This window comes from Onychostruthus taczanowskii, unplaced genomic scaffold (genome assembly GCF_017590055.1).
Source record: "Onychostruthus taczanowskii isolate IOZ18803 unplaced genomic scaffold, ASM1759005v1 scaffold2, whole genome shotgun sequence".
Taxonomy (NCBI): Eukaryota; Metazoa; Chordata; class Aves; order Passeriformes; family Passeridae; genus Onychostruthus; species Onychostruthus taczanowskii.
Genome location: NW_024499239.1, coordinates 12,269,942 through 12,292,439, shown reverse-complemented (window position 1 = coordinate 12,292,439; position 22,498 = coordinate 12,269,942). Strand labels below are relative to the sequence as shown.

The 22,498-nt window shown below is 36.6% G+C and overlaps 1 protein-coding gene across 1 annotated transcript; it reads left to right on the top strand.

Moving 5' to 3' along the window:
- The first annotated feature begins 919 nt into the window (after positions 1–919).
- Positions 920–22,151, top strand: PI4K2B (phosphatidylinositol 4-kinase type 2 beta). The gene is made up of 10 exons (XM_041403021.1): positions 920–1,149; positions 5,188–5,345; positions 10,465–10,665; positions 11,161–11,292; positions 12,612–12,765; positions 14,260–14,327; positions 14,816–14,912; positions 16,920–17,053; positions 18,133–18,192; positions 20,732–22,151. The coding sequence occupies exons 2-10, from the start codon at positions 5,211–5,213 to the stop codon at positions 20,903–20,905; spliced, it is 1,155 nt and encodes a 384-aa protein (XP_041258955.1). The 5' UTR covers positions 920–1,149; positions 5,188–5,210; the 3' UTR covers positions 20,906–22,151.
- Positions 22,152–22,498: the final 347 nt, after the last annotated feature.

Here is a 22,498-nt window from a genome sequence, read left to right as displayed (position 1 = left end):
TTAATTCCAAAGTCCACTGGCTGACAGGCAACCCTAGACAAAACAAACACAAGTCCAGCATTTCAGTCAGGCTATATTTTGTCAAGAATAATGATTTTCTACCAAAAAAAGTGATTTTTTTCCCCTGTAATCCAGATTATGCACATATTAAGTTCTTACACCATGCTCTTAACTATGAGACTAAAGAATAATAAATACATACAATTACTATTTTTAGCTGAGAACTGGTTTGGTCCCAGTATAACCCATAATCTCAGTTCTATGCAAGTATTTAATGCATGTATCTTTCTCCCATATTTCACCAAAACTTGAGGAAAACCCCTCTTCTATAGACAGGATTGGGAGAATGCATCCAGGCTGAAATCCGATGCAGATTATAGTTGGGGTTATAGTTGTATTCACTTTCTTCAGTTAATAACGCATGGACAGTGGGGGAACATGGAAATAACGGCAATGTATTCATACTGTTTTCTCTTATGCTGTTTTTAGGCTTCGTTTGGGAAGTTACCGTGATGATGGTATAGAACAATGTTGTGCAAAGTTTGGGGAGGGAGAGCAGCTGGCTATGGCAAGTGGTGGCCAGGAGGCAAGCGTGTTCCAGGTGTAGAACTAAGGCGAGTGTCAGGGATGTTTTTGTTAAACATCCAACGCTGAAAGCCGCTCGCTGGCCGGAGGAGCCTGTGGAGCTGCCCCGGCCGAGCTGCTGACCGCTCGCTGGCCGGAGGAGCCTGTGGAGCTGCTGGCCAAGGAGCCTGTGGAGCTGCCCCGGCCGAGCTGCTGACCGCTCGCTGGCCGGAGGAGCCTGCGGAGCTGCCCCCGGCCGCCCCGATGGCGGCGCGCTGGCGCAGCCGCGGCCCCTTTAAGGCAGGTGGCGGGGCGGGCGCGGGGCCGCGCGCACGCGCGGGGCGCCGCCGCCGCCGCCTCAGGCAGAGCTGCCCCGGCGGGGGCCGCAGAGTGCGAGAGCCGCCCCCGGCGGGGCCGTGCGGCAGTGTGGGGAGCCGGGGCTCGAGGAGGTGGAGGACTCGGATGAGTCGGAGGACTCGGGGCCCGAAGGGGATGGAGAGGACGAGCCTCTCCTGCGGGCGTCGTGTAGCGGCCGCGGGCGGCGAGCGGGCGCCGCCTGGGACAAGGAGCGCCGCGCCGCCGCAGGTACGGCCCGGGGCGCCGCGCTCGGCGGGACGCGCGGGGAGCGGCAGCGCGGGCCGGGCCGCCCGCGGGTCCGGGGGCAGAGGCAGCCCCTGCCTTGCTCTGGCCTTCCAGCGAGGCTGCAAAAGTACCTGTTGGCTCTGGAGTGCTCTTGACGTGCCGTGTCCGAAGGCACCGCATCCGTGAGGGGCAGAGGTGTGTTGACCTCTGTAGATGTATGGGCTCGCTGACTGATAGAAAGGAAGATGCTGCAAACGGGTGGAAATTCCATTGCTTTGTCCCTGTGTGCAGAGCTGCACGAACTCGTTTACATCTTCATGAGTGTCTCCACTGTCACTTCTCCCCGCTCTCTGTGCTTTGTTGGGCCTTGTTTGTTGTTATGCTGTTTGAAACTTGTGACTTTGCCTGTTTTAGAGACTGTTTTGTGGTGGGACTGGCTGCTGCTTCCTGAACACTTGGAGAAGTGTCAAGTTTTCAGTTTGACTTGCATATCCCACTAACTACCTTTTTTTGTGACCCCCATCGTTTCATCTTGAAAAACAAGTCAGTCTGTGTTTGTTCTTTGTTTTACTCATATGCTCACTTTGTAACCATCACATGCTTTAAGAGTTTTAGATGTGGGCTCTACTGTCATATTTTTGGTTTCCATAAAAATGCATCTTCTTTTTGTATTTTCAAATCAGTTCTCAAAAGAGAGAAATACAATGTGAAGTCCAGAAATGCAAGAACTTAGTTATTAATTTGAAAACAGATGTGTGCCCATTATCTCATTCTAAATATAATGGCAAAGTGATAAATTACATTATTTTTAATGCTTACTTTCTTCTCTTTAGACTTTCAAGCTTTTAATTTTGTGCAAGTTTCTATAAAAGTATACATCTAGGATGACTTTACTGATAGAAATATGTGGAGTTCTATCACTTTGTTTTTGCTGTTGTAATTATACTGTAGGATTTCTTGCCAGAGACTGGCAACACTGATTCTTTTGCAACAATAGAGTACTTGAAAAAAATCGAAACACACCCCATCCCTGCCATCAAGTTTAACAAAATAAGTTGTGCTAATAATTCTATTTTAGTAACTACAGAGAGCTTTTACTTGTTTGGCCATAAAGACAGAAAAATATTGACTTTTAACCACTGGTCTCAAGTGTAGTGCATACCTGTAATGTAAACATGCCATTAAATGTTAGGGTTTTCATGTCTTTTTCCTACAAGACTTAAGATCTGCTAAAGAGATAGTGCTTCTAGCAAAGTATTTCTAGAAACTTTAAAAAAGTTGATGCTTCAGAGTGGAGGCTAGAGCCATGGGTCTTGCACCACTGAAGCAATTAGGATGGTGAATGCAGTGCACTACTTGAAATCAGCCCCAAAAGTGTGTAAGAAAATCTCAGAACTGATATTGATTACAGCATCTCATCCTTTGTTTCCTTGTCCTTACCTTTTCTGCGTGTGACCCTTGAAGGTGCAGGATTGTTTCACGTGTCAGGTGGAACCAACATGCACCAGATGTTATTCATGAATGTTATTGCAACACACAGTGTTTCCTTAATGGAGTTGTGGTCAGAATAGGAGAAGATGGAATTGGTTAAAGGGACTACCGTTAATCATGTTAATATTTAAAATGTATAAATGTAGCTTAGTGCTGAAGGAGTTCATACTTGTTACTCTTGCAAAGTGTATCAGTTTAGCTTAGCTCGTGTGGTGCTAGCTTGATGGAAGAAGAGGTTGAGGTGCGTGCATGGATGATAGCATTTGTATCTTCTTTGGCAAGTCTGCATCCTTCCACTACAGCAGCTTCAGGAACCTGGGCCTTGTCGGAATCAATGTGAAAGAAGTTCTCAAGCTTGGTAGTTTGAGTGTGTGAGCCCTGTCTCCTCAGTGGGAGTTTAATGAGGAGAGTAATTGCAAGAGAAACCTTAATTAGTTATAATTGCAAGTCTAGTGACTGTACTGGGAATAAGTTGTGACATAACATACTTTCTCAGTGGAAAACTTGATTAAAATAATTTAAAAAAAGGAAACTAACTCAAAAAAACCCCAAACCCTGCCATATCCAGCAAATACTATCGTCAATTAATATGGCTTATTTTCATATGGAGAGGGTAGATAAACTTAAAAGTGCTAGTTTCCTTGTCAGCCTAAATGGTTTTTTACAGCCACATCACTGTTGTAACATGCTTCCTAGCAGCACAGTAACAATACTGAGCAAATAATGAATTTCAAAAATTATTTATTATTTCTTCTTTCAGCATGCAGTGTAATGGGAGTTTTTTTGGTTTTAATTTATTTTTTCTGAAGTTATATTTTGTGCTAGAAAATACATGGTTGAAGAATTTCCTCAAACAGTGAGACTACTTAATGGTTCTAGATTCTAGAATATATGCACAGAAATTAAAAACTGACCTCTGAGTCTTCCACACAGTCAACTGCAATCCATATGATCCAAAGTTCATATGTAAGTTTTCTTCATCTGGAAGGTAATTGTGCGGAATGACTTAGCACGGATGTTGCACTTCATTTGGCAACAGTATAATGCACAATCCTGATTTTGCTTTCACTTGCAAAAATATGTACTAGTTGGAGCTCAGCTGTGTGAGGTAATGTAGATGTGTGGAGATAGTTGAGACTTGACTGTGAAATAAGAACCACTGATTTAAAATTACTTCTTCCATAAAAATAAGTTTGGTTTATTTCCCTAACTCATTTAAGTACTTTGTGACTGAAAAACCTTTGAACCTCTTTGCTCCCTCTTGTTGTCCTACTCTAAAATCTTAAAGTTTATCACAGCAGTATTGGCCAAATAATTAAAACAGATTCTGATCTAATGGGCTGTAGATGTTGATTCTTAAGAATTATCTATTAGCTTTAAGGTTTCTGTTTGTTGTTGCAAACTTATACTAAGATTTTCCTATTTTTTAACACTTTTTGACTGTTTCTGTTTGGAGTTCATGTTACTATTTTAAGTGGTACGTGCAAGCAAGTGCTAATGTTCTAAGAAGCTTCAAAAACTGTCCTGAGCAACAAAAAAAAAAAAAGTTTTTGTTTTTGTTTTTTTTTTTTTTTTTCCCTTTTTAATTTTACTCTTTACAAACTGTTAAGGAGTATCTTTTTTGAATGGATTCTGTGTTGGTTGTCATTCTGGAAGGATGTATATTAAATTTCTTCAATTGTTGAAACGGGAACAAAGCAACTTTATCTGTAAATGTTTAATTTAGAATAATGTGCTGTTTGTTAATGGAGAAATGAGTCCTAATGCACAGGCCCATTAGGATGCACTCGGTGAACATGTGAAACAATCCTAGCCTTAAAAGAAGGTATAATAATCTGCAGTGTCAAAACTTGTGAAGAAATATTTAAAAAATTGAAAAGTCAGTAGTATTCTGGAACCTTCCTTTCTACTTTTCTTTCTAAATGTTTGCATGGAGTCCTAGAGTTCACACAAATGTCTGCACAGACCTGACTTCTCTGCAGGCAAAGAAATGCTACAAGTTGCTTATAGCGTTTTGAGGCTGGAATGGTGCTGGTGTGCAGTAGTCACTCCTGGGCTGGTGCCACTTGTGAGTGCTATGTGTAGCAGATTATTCAGTGGATTAACTTCCTTGTGTTCTAGCAGATGATAAACATGATAGCCAAGCTCTTAAATAATGGTACAATACTATTCTAACAGGGGGTAATGGGCAGGGTACAAAAATGATATGTAAAATCTTTTTTTTTACTGTTGTGACTTTGAACTTTTTTTTCCTCCTTAGATTTGTTTAATAAATAAATATTAAAAAGAGAAGTATTTGAAAATTGTAAATACTTAGCAGTGGCAGTCTCAAATTTGTTGTTGCAGATTTGACTGATTTACTTGAAACAAAAAGTTGATTAGATATGGATAAATCAGTGCAAAAACTTGCACTGTTTAAATGGACCAGATTTTTCAGCCTGCTGTTGGATGGGTGTCAGCAGGGAAGGCTGTTGGCTTATCAGTGTGTTTGCTTATACTTAATTTGTAGCACATGTTGCACTTAAGACTGATTGTTTTCTTGTTTTTCAGGGCATACAGGACATACTGCAGATATGAACATATTTTTAGATGATCCAGAATTTGCAGAAATTATTCTGAAGACAGAACAAGCTATAGAGTGTGGAGTTTTTCCAGAAAGAATCTCTCAAGGATCCAGTGGGAGTTACTTTGCTAAGGATCCAAAAGGGGTGAGCATGTTCATGCAAAGTACACACCACCAGCAGCAAGCTGAAAATGGAAATGAAAAAAATCTATCTAGATGCTAATTAATTTAAATAAGTTATTTAATAATTTATTGTATGCCAAAATCTATTTTGGAAAAGTTAATGCAAGTAATACATAGATTTCTAATTATGTCTTGCTGCATAAGCTAAGGCAAAATAACTATTATTTCTACTGCAGTTTTATCATGTTTTTAATGATCTTCACCAAAGAAAAATGGAGAGAAAAAAAGGGCCTCTAACATCTGAAAACAATTTAGAAATTCCCTTGTGCAGAATCTTGTTCTCTGTATGTTTTAATTGATTTTTGCACAACTGAGCTCCTGATTTCAGTATGGTTTAGGTTTCTTTAGCTAAGCCTCTTATATTTTTCTGTCATTTCTTCATGAATAGCTGTTTATTTAGGTCATGTCTCCTTTCTTCTATATGGTTGGTAGATGGGTAAGAAGAGTGATATCATCAAATCTACCTTTTAACTTGCTGAATCTTAGCTGGAAGACTTGGTTTCCCCTCTGCAAGATTTGATTTTCCCTTCTGCACTTGGTAAATGGTACCTTGAACAGTGATCATCAGTGAGGTGTTCTAAGGTTACTTTGAGACAGAGAAGTAATAGTTACCTGAATCTCTTTCTTGAAAAGTAACATGTGGTTAGCATTATTTAGTAAGAGGAAATGATGTCTCAGACACACTTTCACATTGTTTTCTTTAAATTAGAAATATTTTGCTACTGACCTGTTTCACAAAATAAAACCTCCAACTGCTCAACTTTTGTTAATTTGTCACATATGATTTTAAGCTCAATCAACAGCTTTTAGCTAAATGTAGGTGTTCATTAATGATGAAGATCCCAGTTTGTGGTGGAAATGGAAGTTGGAACACTTTGAATACTGAGGTTTTCAGGGCATGTTCAAGATTTTTGCCATTCCCATAACAGTAATTTCCCTTTCATTTAGAAGGTAGTATGGTTTTTGTTTGGCTTTTTGTTGTATTATTGGTCATTAGAAAATATATTCGCTTTTGCTAGTTAATTTTCATAGTTGTTTGGTTTGTTTTAATGGCAGTTTTCTGGTGATGCACTTACATTTCATTGACTAAGTTGGGTTTTTTTAAGTGTAGTTACCTAACATTAATATGAATAAATATGTCAATTTATGATTTTATTTTTATGGAAAGTGGCAGAACCACCCCTTCAAAATCTGAAAACTGCAGTTCATATGCCTGTGTTCCAGGAATATTTGTTAGTAATGATCCCCTCCATTCTGGTGGAGACAATATAAAGGAGGATCTCTCTTTTTGAAACATGAAGGAAAAGAAATCTTTCTATAATGGCCTTGTGGATTCTTGCTATCACATGCAATGCTGTAAATATAAAAACTTCTTCAGAGTTCGAGCTTCAGGTTCAGTTCCAGCTTCATTCTCTTTTATAGTAGCTTAGATCTTTGTAGACTTTCTGGTTGTGTGCTTATGTACACATATTCAAACTTTATGCTATTTTCAAAGTAGTATTTTAAAGTAGGTTTATGTCTTATTTAATATGCAATAGGAAGAAAATGTAAGTAGACAAATACTGGCTTGAATCAAAAGTTTTTCAAAATTTCTGTGAATGATGTATCTAAACAATATTCGAGAGCGTCGAGCTAAAAATGCTTTACAACTGTTTAAGTTCTTTGAGCTTTTTGTAATGCTGTGCAATCAAGATTTTTTTATTCTTAGAAAGTTAGAGAAATCACTGGGGAAAATAAATCATACCATGTGTGCAAATCTGTTTTGTCTGAAGCTTATCTAGGTTGATTTTGCTGGGTTTTGGTCACTAGCAATGCCTGAAGTACTCTCTGAGCCCTGGCAATGGTGAGAGAGTACTTGTACATCATTCTAGTATAAACACAACCATAGTATTTTGGATGGGCTATATTATTCCTTGTTTCTTATGTGGTGATTTTCTTATTGGTTTTACTTTTGCTGTGTTGTTTTTGTTCCTAATTAAGTTTCCAGTAGTGACTGGCCCTCCTCCCTTCTGCGGGTCAATATTCAATATTGATTGAATATAAGTATTTAGGCAAAACAAAGATTGAGAGAAGAAGACTGTTTATTTTATATGGTTCAGAAAAAATAATTGCAAAATATGAAAGTATTTGGGATATGGGACTGAGAATAATGATACTGAGTGCTTAGCAGACTTTAAATTTTGCTTCTATTCTTTGCTGTTGTTCTAGAGCTTATCTATGTTTGCTATCCATATTAAAGGTCTGATAAAACTTCATTTTGTCAACAGTGCAACTTTCATGTGTAGAATGGATTTCAGATCCTGTTTGAATATTGCATCATTCCACTTCAGACCGGTTTTGTCACTTGCTTACTCCTATTCCTCTTGAGTAATCTCCTGTTTCTTATTCTGGGAAGGAGCTCATTAAAGATGTGCTAAGCCTTTTTACTGGTCACCTTCTGAAGTGCCCAAAATGAATACCAAATTACAGATGAAATAAACTGTTTCCATTAGGTCACCTTATATGCTTATTTGGTTCTATCAGAAAGATAAACTTCAAACTGCATAATTAAAATTAGCTTTTTGCATTTATTGGCTGAAGTTACTTAGTTGCATACTGAAAGGGAGTTCAGTACTTAAGCAGCACTATTACAGAATGCTTGAATATGTCTTGTTCATTTCTTGTTCATTGTGTAAGCAATAAATAAAAGACATTGTGTCTGTTACAAATTGTTCTGCAATATGTTCCTGACAGTTTCAACTAATTGCTAGTGTTAATAGAGTCAGTCTATAAATGCATTTTGACTGGCAAAATTAAGACTGGCCTTGGTAGATTGTTCTATAGATTGAACTTTCATGTTTTACTCTAGTCCTCAGCAGCATTGGCTCTGCAAAGTTTAGCAAAAGTTCTAACTTCAGCAAAACCTTGAACACCACATCTAGATTTGACTGTGTAGCACAGTTCAATCCAGGCTGGTAACAGAATGAGCTAAGCTCCTTTTTTAAATGGGCACTTACTAGGAAGTATTAGCCAGAGAGTGATTCAGAAGAGATAATTAAAGGTTTGGCATGTACTTCTAAATACACCACAATGATTCCAAGAAAAGCAAAGCTGCTAGCTTTGTTTTAAGCAGGTAGATACATGTGATTCAATAGGAAAAAATTAATAAAACTTTTTAATAATTCTAAACCTAACAGCAGGATTTTGACTAAAGTAGTATTCCAAATGCTGTGATTCAAAAATAAAGAAAAACAACAAAAAAAGGTAAAGTATTCAAAAAACATGCTGGCCTCTCACATTGCACAGAGTATGTATTGCATTTGTATAGGTCTAAGTTGAATTTTGTCTGTGCAGTCGTATTCAAGGTTTTGAATGCAACCTTAGAATCACTGATAACAGCATATCAAACCAAGAGAATTCTTGTCAATTTGGTGTTTGACTCTGTTGATAGGACATTAATTTTACAGTGTGAATGCAAATAATAGTATTTTATAACTTAGTTTTCCTTGTAGTTAATGGGAATTAATCAGAATAGGTGGATGAGACACAATGCTACTAATGCCTGGTGTCTTGTGTATTTGTTTACAAACTGAATGAATTAAGTTTTCTGTAGTTACTCAGTCTTGGACAATCTTGGACAAAGCAAGATTGTCTTGGAAAAATTGGTTGAAAAATCTCTAGAAGCTAAACCAGCTGGTCAGATCCTCTCCCAAATGCAGCTAAATAAGCAGCTACTGAATACTGCTGGTTTCTGACTGCCAGCCAGCATGTTCATGACCTGAATGTGAATCAGCTTTGAGTATTGGTGCAGCAACAGGTAGTGTTTGGCTTATTGAGGTACTCACTTTTTTCATATGGATTTAGTAAAGTACTAATATGGGAAAATGCTTCCCAAACAGTTGTCCTTAAGTATTTATCAGAAAGAGTTTTGTTTACTTGCCATTGTCCAGTGGGAAGGGATGAAGATGCAGAATTTCTATGGCATTCCACTTGAGCTACTGAAGAGTCATTATGAGAACTTTAAGTACTAGGCCAAAGGTTATCACAGACAATTGAAAAGTTACATATTTTAATGTGGTAATAACCCTGTAGATTGAGGTTAACAAATATAGAACCCTATGTAGAAGGCACCTTGAGAAATTGCCAATTTAATGCTTGTGCTGCTGTGGAGCAGCATTGTTTTGACATAACTCTTGAGGAATGTCTAACTAATCTTGTGTTAGTTGCACCCTATTTAGGAGAGTGCAGGACCTGCCTGTCTGTTCCAGTCTCAAGCTGCACTTAAGTTTCTAAAGGATTTATTCTTTGCAGCTTATCTGCTGGCTTTTAACCCTGTCATTTTTGGCTTGTTAACAGTAAATGTGTTGTTCCTTTTTTTTCTATAGCAACCAATTCCATAGTTCATTGTGCCTCAGTTTGCTCTTAGCTTAAGCATTCACTGTTCCTACTGTCCTTCATTATTCACATATTTTGTGCTTATTCTTATTTTTTTTCCAGCTTTCTCCAGTTTAACAGATTTCTTAAAGTGTAGTGTCCAAAATTGGACACAGGACTCTGACTAATTTTAAGATTTACTGTGTGTCTCTAATGTCAGTGATGGCTGATGGTCATTTTGATCCATTCAAACTTAGGGTAATAAGAAAAATACACTTAAAAGAAAATAAATCAGTTGGATTTTTAGTGTTCTATAAGTTTGTCACTTTCCTGGAGCCATTACTTCTCTGAAATAACTGGTCAGTGTGTTGTTGGTGGGCTGAAAATTGTTTTTAAAGCTACTTTTAAAACCCCTTTTTTTAAAGAACTTAATATTTATTTTAAAATGCAATGCTTTTGGACTTTGACATAATGTTTTGAAAAAGTGAATGTTGGTTTGGATTTTCTCTTATGAATAGCTTATTTTGAATTTGTATTAATCCTAAAGAACCACTTAGTGATAAATTTATTTGGAGTTCAGTTTTGTTAATTTTGTAATCTAAAAAGAACAACTGTAAACCACACTGGGTGGGATTTAACCAATATTTTCAAATAACTACTTTTTAAGCTAATTTTAATATTTTGCAACTCAAAGTGCTCATATTTTAATTTTATATTATTTACCTTAGAAAATTATTGGAGTGTTCAAACCAAAATCTGAAGAGCCTTATGGACATCTAAATCCAAAATGGACCAAATATTTTCACAAAGTCTGTTGTCCTTGCTGCTTTGGCAGAGGCTGCCTTGTTCCAAATCAGGGATATCTCTCTGAAGCTGGTGCCTATCTTGTGGATGAGAAGCTGGGGCTTGGAGTTGTACCTAAAACTAAGGTAAAAGTTAAAACACATAAATTACTGAATTTAAAAAAAAAAAAGTGCCAACATATTTGTCAGTTTGTAAACTGTGGTTGTATAAATAGCCTTGTATATCATGTGTTATTTATAAGTAATTTATAAACTATAGCAAGTACAAAGGCACAGTGGTTTGATGTAGGAAAAGTGACTGTGATTTTTGATTTAATGGATAATTTTGAGATCTGAATTGAATCTCTTCTTTGGAACCACTTTCTAGCGTTTTCCAATATCTTTTGTGCCTCATGTTTTGATGAGATTCAAATTGCAAAAATCAGCATATAAAATTTCCATTTTTGTTTGGGATATGTAAAATAGAGAACATTCACCTTCTCATATTAAATTTATCTGTTGAAAATTTCTTGCTTCTTATTTTTAAATTTTTTTTTTATAACCGAACATAACATGAACTGTAAATTTACATTTGAAATAATGAGGAATTCTGAGCTGTGTTTAAATTTGTTTAATTTTAAGGTTGTCTGGCTTGTCAGCGAGACCTTTAATTACAGTGCAATAGATCGTGCAAAGTCAAGAGGAAAAAAATATGCTTTAGAGAAAGTGCCAAAAGTTGCTAAAAAATTTAATCGAATTGGACTACCTCCTAAGGTAAGATCAAAAAAAAAAAAAAGTAATTTTGCATGTCCTGATTCTTACATAAAACTTTTTTTTAAAAGGTGTATTTTTAAATAACTTCCATTATAGAAGAAAAAAATTTGCTGCTTGTTAAAAACCGTCTGAAATTTGATACAACTGTTTCCATGCAACATGTACCCACATCATTCCTTCTTCTGAACTATTTTAATAATCTTTTCACTTTTTGTTTCAGTTAACAGTCCAGTTTTCTGCTGGAGTAGTAACATGTTAATTGTTACATATCTCACTTTTGCTCTATTGATTGCTTACTACCTATCATTTTAGTCATGTTTTGATATTGTCAGTCTGTTTTTTCCCTGCAGTTTATATAATTTAAATTTCTTTTTTGCCTTCTATTTTTTTTCATTCTTTTGGACACCCTGCTGTTTTGTTCTTCCTACCTCCCTTTTGTCTTATGTGAAGACTATACTGACTAAAAACCTCACATCTTTCTCGCCTAATGAGCCTTACAGTATCCCCAGAATATCATTACAGTGTTCTAATCCTAAGCTTTTAAAGCACAGCTTACGTACAGTGTGGGTAATCCACTTGTGGCAGTTCCCAGCAGTTTAGATCCATGTGACATGGGTTGTGCAAGCTTTTATGAGCATGGTTATTCCACATGCTGTGTGTTTATCTATCTGCATTTTAGTTCTCAAATATAAGTTCTTGAATTTCAATCCTGAGCACCTTTCACATTACATATGGAGCCTATGTCAGCTCTCATGTTCTTCCTTGGACTCTTTTGGGAAATGTTTCAGTAATTTTTTGCAAAAAACACCTGTCTTGAAGAAGGTGGTTAATGCTGCTGTTCTTATAGTGATGTTTTAAGGCTTTTCAGAGAGGAAGATTTTTCTCTTGTAATTTTTAGTGCTCTCTTTTAGTGTTCTCTGAACTATTCAAACAAGTTTTCCAATGAAAAAGAGAACAGGTGTTACTTCTTTCTCTCCGTTTCATATACTTCTTTTAATATTAGCTGTTCATTTGCACTGAGCTGCCTGTCTATATTTTATTCCTGGTAAACTCACTGAGTATTTAAACAAATATTTTTTAAAAACCACCCCCAGAAACCCATCCTCACATAATTTGACTCTTACCTTTTTTTAAGAATATAGGAATGAAACAGAAACTTATTAATTATTTAATTATTTTTTTTTGTGTCATACTTCCTGTGCTCTGAACTTTGAAAGTATTATTTTTATCTTGAAGTATATAATTTTTATGTTAATGTTGAGATTACTTATGTGACCTACCCATGTGCATTTTCCGAATGCAGTTTCTTAATATTTTAGGTTGGCTCCTTCCAGCTCTTTGTTGAAGGATATAAGGAAGCTGACTACTGGCTCAGGAAGTTTGAAGCTGATCCTTTACCTGAGAACACGAGGAAAGAATTTCAGTCTCAGTTTGAAAGATTGGTGATCTTGGATTACGTCATCAGAAATACAGGTAATATGTTTGTTAATGTCTTGGTATTTATTTTTGTGAGGCAGAAAGCAATGCTGGCTGAAAGCTGGTGCTTAAGGCTTTTAATGCAATTTAGATGCTTTTCTCACAATTGAAGGCCATAAAGATGTAATTTAAATTAAAAAAAAAATTACTTTGGATTAATACATTAAGTATTGCAGTACAAAAACAATCCAAACAACTCTTTGATTGTTGCTCACTATTTTTGAGCAATGTGAGAAGTCAAGAACAAATGCTTTCATTGGGCTTTAATGCTGTGCATAGTCTATTAACTGTTTCCCCTGATTGTGATAAAGGATGGTGAAGTTTCAGGACCCATAAGAAAATCCATGACTACAATTCCTTTTATTCTAAACTGGAGCTGATAATAGCACAGCTCACAACAGTTCATATTCATTGTGTAGGCACTGAGGTACCACTGCAATGTGTACCTGTCTGTTCTCCTGCACTCTTGTTTTTATCACTTAGGAGCTGGGATTCTTCTGTTACCTGTGTAGGTGAATTACCTGTTGAGGAATTCAAAGGCAGTTTTATGTTTAAAGTATTTACTTTGCTGTTTTAGCAGAGTTGGGCGTCTTTGCTTTTCTTCCGACATACCAGGTCTAACTCACTTTCCTTTTTTCAAATTGTCTTTTTAGAAGCAAGCTAGAAGAAAGTTTCATAAGAACATAATACTTGTTAGCTGTTGCCACGGGCTGTCAGCTTTATCAAATAAGCCTCAGTGTTTCCAAACAGTGTTTTCTGACATTCTTAAAGTTGTGATGCAAATACTCAAAATGCAAAACCTCATTACATGGATGATTTTTCCTTCATCTAATATATCTAATGATAATAGAACATAAAAATCTGATGACGATTAAACTGAAGGGAGCACCTTAAAATGACAGAAGGTCCTACAAATCCATGCAGTCTTCCTCTGTCTGAAAGACCTCAGAGTGTTTAATCTCACAATTTTGTCTGAACAGTGCAGGCATTTTCAGTTTCTTGCCCTTCTGTTCAGTTTTTCCCCTTCTCCATATTTGTAGAGTCTGTTTTCTCCATGTAGTCAAAGGTCACATTATCTACAATTTTGGAGGCCTTCTCCATTTCCTCATCAGCATTATAACAAGCTTAAAAATTGAGTCATTTGGGTCTGATAGTGTTTTCCTCAGGAAAAATGCATACCACAAGCAATCTTTCTGCATAAAATGTATGAAGATAGTTTATTTTTGCCTTCTTGATATTTTGCTGCATATTCAGCCAGCTGGGGAACCTAAAGAAGTAATACATACCTAGGAACACATGGTAAATTGGGCCTTTCCATTGAATTGGTTACTTGTACATTTCAGTAAAACTAAACCTTGTGTGATGGGAAAAACCCTTTTTGAACAGTTTTCCTAACTCCATGGGTGTCAGTTTACAATATTGTTGTATGTCACTATAGATGATGATTTTTTTATAAATGACATGTTGTGACATGCATTTTCCTGTTTAAAGACAGAGGTAACGACAACTGGTTAGTCAGGTACGAAAAACAAGATGATGGACTTGATCTGTCAGATAAGGTAAGAGAATTGTGCTGTGAAACTTATATTCTTTGAATTGTTTCGTTTTGTAACTTGGTCTTGCTGGAGATTAAGGACATATCCTTAATCCTGGTGCACGGTCTCAAGAAATATGATAACTACAAATTATTGTAGGCAAAGTGAGTGGAAAAGTTACTTTGATTAGACTAGGTAGAACGGTGCTTGAAATTATTGTTCTGTGTTTTTGCTGTACTAGCTTGGGCTATAACAGTAACAATGTCCGCTGTTGCTCAGGTACATTTCTTCATCCCTTTGTGCTCTGCTTATCTTGTGTTTGGGGGAGGGCTTCTCTTTAATGGTGGTAGAGTATGAAATTGTATGTGGTGTTTATTTGGATACTGCTTTATATTGTTTAAGTTGAATTTAACCAGTGAAGCTACAAAGTATATTATTTAGTGTTTTTAATGTGTTTTGCTCTTTTTGTAAGCCTGTGAGTATCACTTACTTTTTGAATATTCTTTCTGTAGGATAGCCAATGGACTATAACTAAAGAATCTATTAAAATTGCTGCAATTGACAACGGTTTAGCATTTCCCTTTAAGCATCCTGATGAGTGGAGGGCATGTAAGTACTGCATTCTTCAATCATTACACTTTTGAGAGTGTAATTTCCAAAGAAGTAATTTTTATTTGTGTTGTTGTAGTAAGGATCTAGGAAATCATCACTGTAGCTATCTATTGAATTTTTAAATAATATACTCTTCTTCAGAAAGTTAGCAACAAATGCCATTTCTGCAATGGTATATGTGGTTTGGTTCCTGTTCATATTTTTACCTTTAAACAATATTAATACATGGACACTCATAAACATAGTACTGTATGTACTGGTGGAATTGGAAGAATTTAGCAGCAGAATGTTTCTCACACAGGTTTTCTTGAAAAACATAGTGGAAAATAACTTGATTGCAAAGATTTGCAAGTTGTCCCTCTGCTGGCCAAATTTCTATCTCAAATTGAAGGGTACTGTTGTAGGTGGACAAGTAGACAGGTTGTTTTTTCTTGTTTTCAGCTTTAGCTTACTTTGTGGAAACCAATACTTAGTTAGTCAATTTTCCATCTGCTTGAAAATACTATTACTGTTAAAATAAGGTTGTTTTTGACCACATCTCTGACTACTTATTAGGAGGGAAACGCCCAACAGGGCTTGCAGTGACTTGTGTGGGCTATTATCCAGTCAGGTAATTCTGGCAGTTAGGTGTGGGCTAGTTATGCTGTCAGTTGGCTGGTTCAATACTCCACCCAGAGCTCTGAGCAGTCTTTGTCTTGAGACTAAATGGATCCTGTCCTATATATCTCTTGGCTACAGTCACTTCTGTTCCAAAGACACAGCAATTGTTGCTTGTTTTATACCATCTTCAGCATCAAAAAGAATAAACTTGCAGAATAAACTTCCTTTAGAATTCTTTTGCACATGGACAGGTGTGTGATAGTTCTGTCAAAGTAAATTTGTAGCATTATTTTTACAAATTGCAGTCCCTTACGCCCTAGAGCATGGTTTTGATGACTAGAGCTATTGGGTCACTGAGGAGAACCTTCTCAAAGTGAGAGAGCAGAATCTGCAAAAGGCATGAAATTGCAGCATGGATGAACAGGGAAATCCTGACTGAATTGGGATGCAAAATTTAAGTACATTTTTTAAAAAAGGGAAAGATGTAGAGACTTCCCTGAAAAAATAGAGAATTTTTCCAAAAGTGCAAGAATGGAGTTTGGAATGTTGAAGCTTGGCTGGAGTACAGAGGACATAAAGAGCAACAAGAAAGGGCTGGGTAAATTAGAAGTGAGAGTAGGACTGAAGAAAAGTGCAGCGAAGACATAAAGGCATAAGAAAGCACAAGTCAATGCTGACTTAGCCTCAGTTTTCACGTGTAAGATTTGCTCTCTGTCTCTCAAAGCTCTTAAGTAGAGCCCCTGGGAATGAATCCCCAAGGCAGAAGTAAGGGAGCACTTGAGGAGGATGGTCATACAGAAGTTCATAGAAGTAGATGGGATACAGTAGAAACAGTGGCAGCTGGCTGGTGCTGTTTGTAAGGCAGTTTTCTCATCACTCTTGAAAGACTCTGGTAATGTGAGAGGTTGCTTCAGTCTCCATGAAGACTGGAATGAATCATCCTGGAAGCTGTGTTCAGGCACATGAAGAACAAGGTGGTGATGGGGAAGCCAGCATGGATTTACCAAGGATGAACTGTGCTTGATAACTAGGCAGCTTTTAATGATGACTGCTTCGGTGGCTGAGGGGAGGGCAGTGAATACTGGTTTTACTCCAAAGGAAACTGCCTTACTAAACTAGGAGGAGGCCTCCACTGTTGCTTACCATGTTTAATTTATATCTCTTTTATTTCTTATTGCTTTAACTAAATATTTATTGCCTAATATATTTCACTGTTTGAAAAAATGGCTTAGCAGTTGTAAAGCTGCTCTGTCAACTGTAGCCAAAAGGAATGTGTGGGGTAACAATGTTGGGAAAAAGGGGTGTTACCCAAGGTAACAGAAGAAGAACTTGCAGTAGGTAGTACTGGATTCAGAATTTAATTTTTGATTGTTTATCATTAAGTGCACTGTTTTTCTGCATTAGATCCCTTTCACTGGGCTTGGCTTCCTCAAGCAAAAGTTCCTTTCTCTCAGGAGACCAGAGACCTAGTTCTTCCTCGCCTTTCTGATATGAACTTCGTACAGGACCTTTGTGAAGACCTTTATGAGCTATTTAAGGTGAATCAGGTTCTTCTTTAAGTTGACTATTGCTGAAATAGCTGATACCTGTAATGGGACAGTTACATTCCCAAAAGGAATAGCCATCTAACTGCTGAATGCCAAGATACTATGCTATTTTACCTTTAACATTGACATGGTAGAAAGGGTTTACGTAATTATAAGGAAACTGTCACCAATGCGGTTAATTGATTTAATTAGCTCATATGAAAACATAAATTAATTATTCTATATCTTTCACATGATTAATTAAAGCTAGTTTACTCTTACATCACAGATCTGTGTAAAAACAGCATTTAACATACCTATGTGGTGTGTATACACTTAAACTGTAGCAGTGAGGAAATAATGTATTTAACATAACTTAAAGCACCTCCACACCTTTCATATACTTTTTTTTATATGCATATATTGTGCTAAGCTGCTGCTGAAATCCTGATCATATTGAAGGTCAAACTCACTTTAAAGATACTGAAACAGTCTACAGTATTGACATGTAAAGAGTGTCCTTCTCTAAAACATTTTGTAAACATTTGTGTCAGATGTTCAAGTGAACTAATCCAATTAAGGACTGAAAGAATTGGAAATTTTAAACTTCTAATGAAAATGCAGCTGTAATGTCAAAACTAGATCCTGAAACACATTTTTGCTCTATTGGCATCTTCAGCTCATTTGTGTTCAAAATGCCTCTAGGCTTGTTAGTTAAGTATTGTTAAATCTGAGGGAGGAAGTATTTAAGTATTTTTCTGTTGGAGTCATCATGAGAGAGAGAGCACTGTAATGTGTGATAATATTAAACTTGGTATCTACCACCTGCTGGTATTTACCAATGCCCAAAAGTGGTATCCACTGATTTATTTTATGATGTGGAACACTCTTCATTTTCATCTATGTAAACTTGATGCAATAAATTGATCTTTTTGTGATTCATACCAGCATTCAATTTGAAGCTTTTAAAAATTATTATAGTGGGGGTAAATAGGAATATACATATTATGATATTGATGCATTTGCATGCTAAATATATACCTAAAAATAAATGGGCTATTTACTCTAAACTGTTTGTTTTCTAAATAAAGACTGACAAAGGATTTGACAAAGCTACTTTTGAAAACCAGATGTCTGTTATGAGGGGGCAGGTAAGACTGCTTTTTTTACATTTTTATTTATGTATTTAATTTGTTCATCACTCCTCAGCTGCTTTCTTTAGAGCTATAAAAACTAACTCCTAATACACTGAACAACATTTGAAGGTATTTTCATTTGAGAAGACTAAATTTCTTTCTAGAGTTTGTTCTTATTTGTGGATAGATAAAACAGTGGACAGTGTATGCTGGTGGTTTTTTTTAATTTTTGCAGAAAATGCTTTTATTCTAATTCTGTTTTATTGTTTTTTGTGGGGAATGGGGGGACTTAACTGTGTATTCTTAGCAGATATTTTAAAAATGAAAAAGAGTCATAAATTTGGATGGAAAATTTGATGTCTAATTTCATTATGCCATTAAAATAAATGTGACTTTTGTTTTAGAGGGTTGACATGATTATTAAAAGCAATATTGGGTAATAAAATTTCTTCATCCTAGCAAATGTTGAAACCATACTTCAAAGCAGTCCAGCCATTTTAGGTTAGAAATTTGATCATATTTAAGTGCTGGGCTTGTTTTGTTTTGCTTTCTGGGTTGTGTTTTTTTTTTAAAAAGACTAAAGTAAATGAGGAGGGGGTTTCTCTATTTTCTCCTATTATACAATTTGACTATTGGAAATACTGGAGAAAAAGCTTTAGCTAAGAACAAATTTAGTTCATTGTAGGTAAAAAAAAGTTATTTCTGCAAGTGTAAGGTAATTGGACTAGGCAAATTAATAGTCCCATTTGCCCTGAATTTATTGAAACCTAGTCCTTGTGTTCATAAATTCAACATAGATAGTTTTAAGCCAGACAATTCCTAGAGTGTCTTAATTCAGTGTTTTCTCTGTAGAATTTCCTATATCAAGATGCAACTTGCACAGGACTCTAGCTCTGCTTAGTCAAACATAATCCCAGTTAACATCTTCTGTGTGGCAGCTAAAAGACAGCAATCCTTACTTACTAAATTGAATTATAGGAGTTGTTTCTGAAATAACTCTTCTGAGAAGTTCATGTAGTCACTGGAAGACGGGTTCTTGAAGTACTTGTGCATCCTAAACTGTATTAAATAGCTTTTTTTCTGATGAGACAATTGGCTTCAAGGAATCTGTTATTTAACAAAACACTTGAGGAAAAACATGACTGATATAATTGAGAGTGATGTAGCTGAGGTTGTCAAAATTAATTTTCTACTGTAAGGGCTGAATCTGGACCCTTCACACACTGCCTCTCAGGTGGATTTTAGCAGGTATTTGTTTTAGTTTTGGGGTTTTGTTTACCTCTCTCTAGCTATGTAAGGGTGTGTTTCACTGTGGGAAATGTCAGGTTTTGAGGCATGGAAGAAATGCAGATAACGAGCAATCCTTGGATGCTGTTGGAAATACATTGGCAAACAATGCCTTTTAGCACTTATTGTAAAATTGGTATTGGTGTAAAACCAAAGTATGTTACGAGGGCATTATAGAAGACTTGGGTATCTAGATCACATGCTAAGACATTCATTCAGTTGGGATGAATTTGCAGTATATCCAAAGCATCCAAATACATCCTTATGAGAATTTAAGTATTGGAAAATGAAGAATCTAGATAAAGTAACTGTAGGGAAACATACCTTGCATGGAAGAGTCAAGGTCTTTAAATCTAAGATAGCAAGCATAGTTAGAATCCCATTTCTGTGAGGTGTAGGAAAAATTTTGGGAAGGGTTTCAAACCCAAAAGAAACAGTTCTCTCAATATTGTAGAGTCTAAGCAAAGGGTAACACATCTACAAAGGGTTGCCTTAGAACTTTGAGAATGTAAATGTCAGGTGAAGTTGCTGGCAGAACCAAATTGCAGTAAATAATGCAAAAGACTTTTTGGGGTTCTGTGGCCATGGAAGAACAGAATAAGCAGAGGATCAGTCTTACAAGGAAGAAGGGGGCATTGTCCGTGGGGAAAAAAGGCTTGATATTAAGGATAATGCAAATGTGTCACTAGAGCTAAATTGAATACCTGCCTCAGTTTTCAGCAGGATAACATTGAACTTGGAGTAAGTTATGAGGGCAGTCCATGAGCACTGAAGTTTTGAAAGAAAGATAACAGACTCCTTGGAGCTGAGGGCTAAATTTGGGTCTTAGCACTTGGTTTGGTATAAGCTAATTATATGGCTTCATATCTTCTGATATGAAAATAATTTGTAGCTAAACTACTGGTACATTCTATGATCATGTTGATGGCTTTCTTACAGGTTTTTTTTTTTCCACTAAAGGTGCAATGCTTTCAAGAGATGTGCTAAATTTAAAATGCTCTTAGATTTTTCACTCTTAGAATTTTGTGAAAATTTGGAGAGGACTGAACAAAATAGGAAAAGAATGGAAGGGTAGACAGCAGTAGGATGTATTCATGTTACTAAGTAAAAAAAATATTCCTGCTTGCAATAGATATATTTTGAAATGAACTTATTCAGCAGTACAGTCCTCTACAGCATTGATTGAAGAGTGGCATCTAAAATTATAAGCCTGTTAGCCACAGTTTTATTTGTGTGCCCTAACCTCACCTGCTTTTACTCTTTTTAGATACTAAACCTTACTCAGGCATTAAAGGATGAAAAGAGTCCCATTCAGCTTGTTCAGATGCCACGTGTGATTGTAGAGCGGAGTAGCACTGGAAGTCAGGGCCGAATTGTTCATCTGAGTAATGCATTCACACAGACCTTTCATAGCAGAAAGCCTTTCTTTTCCTCCTGGTAGCAACAAAAATACGTGGGAAGAGTAAGTTTCTCTTAACTTTAGAAAGCTACTTCTGTGTAAAGGCTCTGCAATAATGTACTTCTGCTGTATACCAAGAGCTCTGACTGCCAACACCTCAGAACTTAAATTCTAAAGACTTAAGAAATGTATTTTGAATGTAATAAAAGTTTACAATTTTTGTGTCAGAATTGTGAATTCTTATGTCAGGGAATGAAAATAATTTGTCCATACTGTATTTTTATAGGCTAATTTAATGTATTCTGAATAATATTCTGGATAAGGGAAGAAAATTTGCATATGCTGAGAAACTAATTTTGAGTACAATAGGAATTTTTTTGTTTAATATAAATGTGAGAATCCATACACTATAAATTTCTTTTTATATGGCCTTTAAAAAAAAAGTTGAGAATGTTATCTTTGATTGTGAAAATGCTTTTCTTTGGAACTTCTTCCTGGTATTTTAAACAGGTTATAGATTTTTGTAGACTAGTTACTTGAAAAGTCATGCACTTAAAAAAAAAAAAAAATCAATCTGTCCTTGAAATACAAGTTAAAGAAATGGAGAAGGAGGAAAAATGCTCCAAGTAGGCTTTTTTTTTTTTTTTGCACGCAGGGACCAAAAATAGTTAAAGAGTTGAATTACAGCAAAATTCAACCCAAGTAAATACACAGTTTCTACTGTGACAAAATACACTAAGTGTATGTTTCAGAGGCTGAAATTTCACTGTAGTGTTTAGCACATGTATATTTAAGCACATGTTTGGAGATGTGTGGTATTTCTTTGGAGCTGCATCACAATGAAGGAATTGAATTGCACCATGTTGTTACAGGTTTGTTTTTGCCATTCATGTAAAAATGTGTTCAGCTCTTGTCACCAGAGCAGTTGTTCTGCTAATGACAGAGGCACTAACTAATGTGTTCATCACAAAACCAGTCTGCCTTCTAAATTCCTAGCTAAACACGGTTTGTTGGGGTTCTTTTGACTGGGAAAAAAATAAAAGAAAAAAACCTGGAATACCTACAGTACAGAGAATTACTTTTGTGCCCTGAATAATGTTGTGCTCACCTGCCAATTGCCATTTGCATTTATGTTTAAGTTACCTGGTTTAAGACTTGACAGTCATGTTTCTAGGTCTGTGACTTATGTAATGTGGTAAATATTTTTATTTTAATAATTTTCTGGACATTTAAGACTGGGAAGGGGAGAAAGATTGCTGCTTTTATGAAACTTTCAGTATTTCAGACATTGCTGTATTTTGTAATTCTAAGCAATATTGTTGAATTCAGAAATAATAAAATGCTTGTATTTTATATAATTTTGAGTGGATGTGAATATTTAATGTAGCGTGTCAGCAACTTCAACAACCTGAAATATTTAAACCTTAAACGTAAACCACGGTCAGTGCGGTTCCAGAGGGAGGGCCAGGCCTGTGTTCCCTCGCCGTGGCTGTCTCTGGCCGAGCGGTGCGTTAAGGAGCGGCCGCTGCCGCGCTCGGCTCCCGCGCGCCCCTCAGGCACGGCCGCGGGCCCGGGCCCGCCGTCCGCTGGGGGCGCCATCCGCCTGCCCGGCGCGGTGCCCGTCGGGACGGAGGC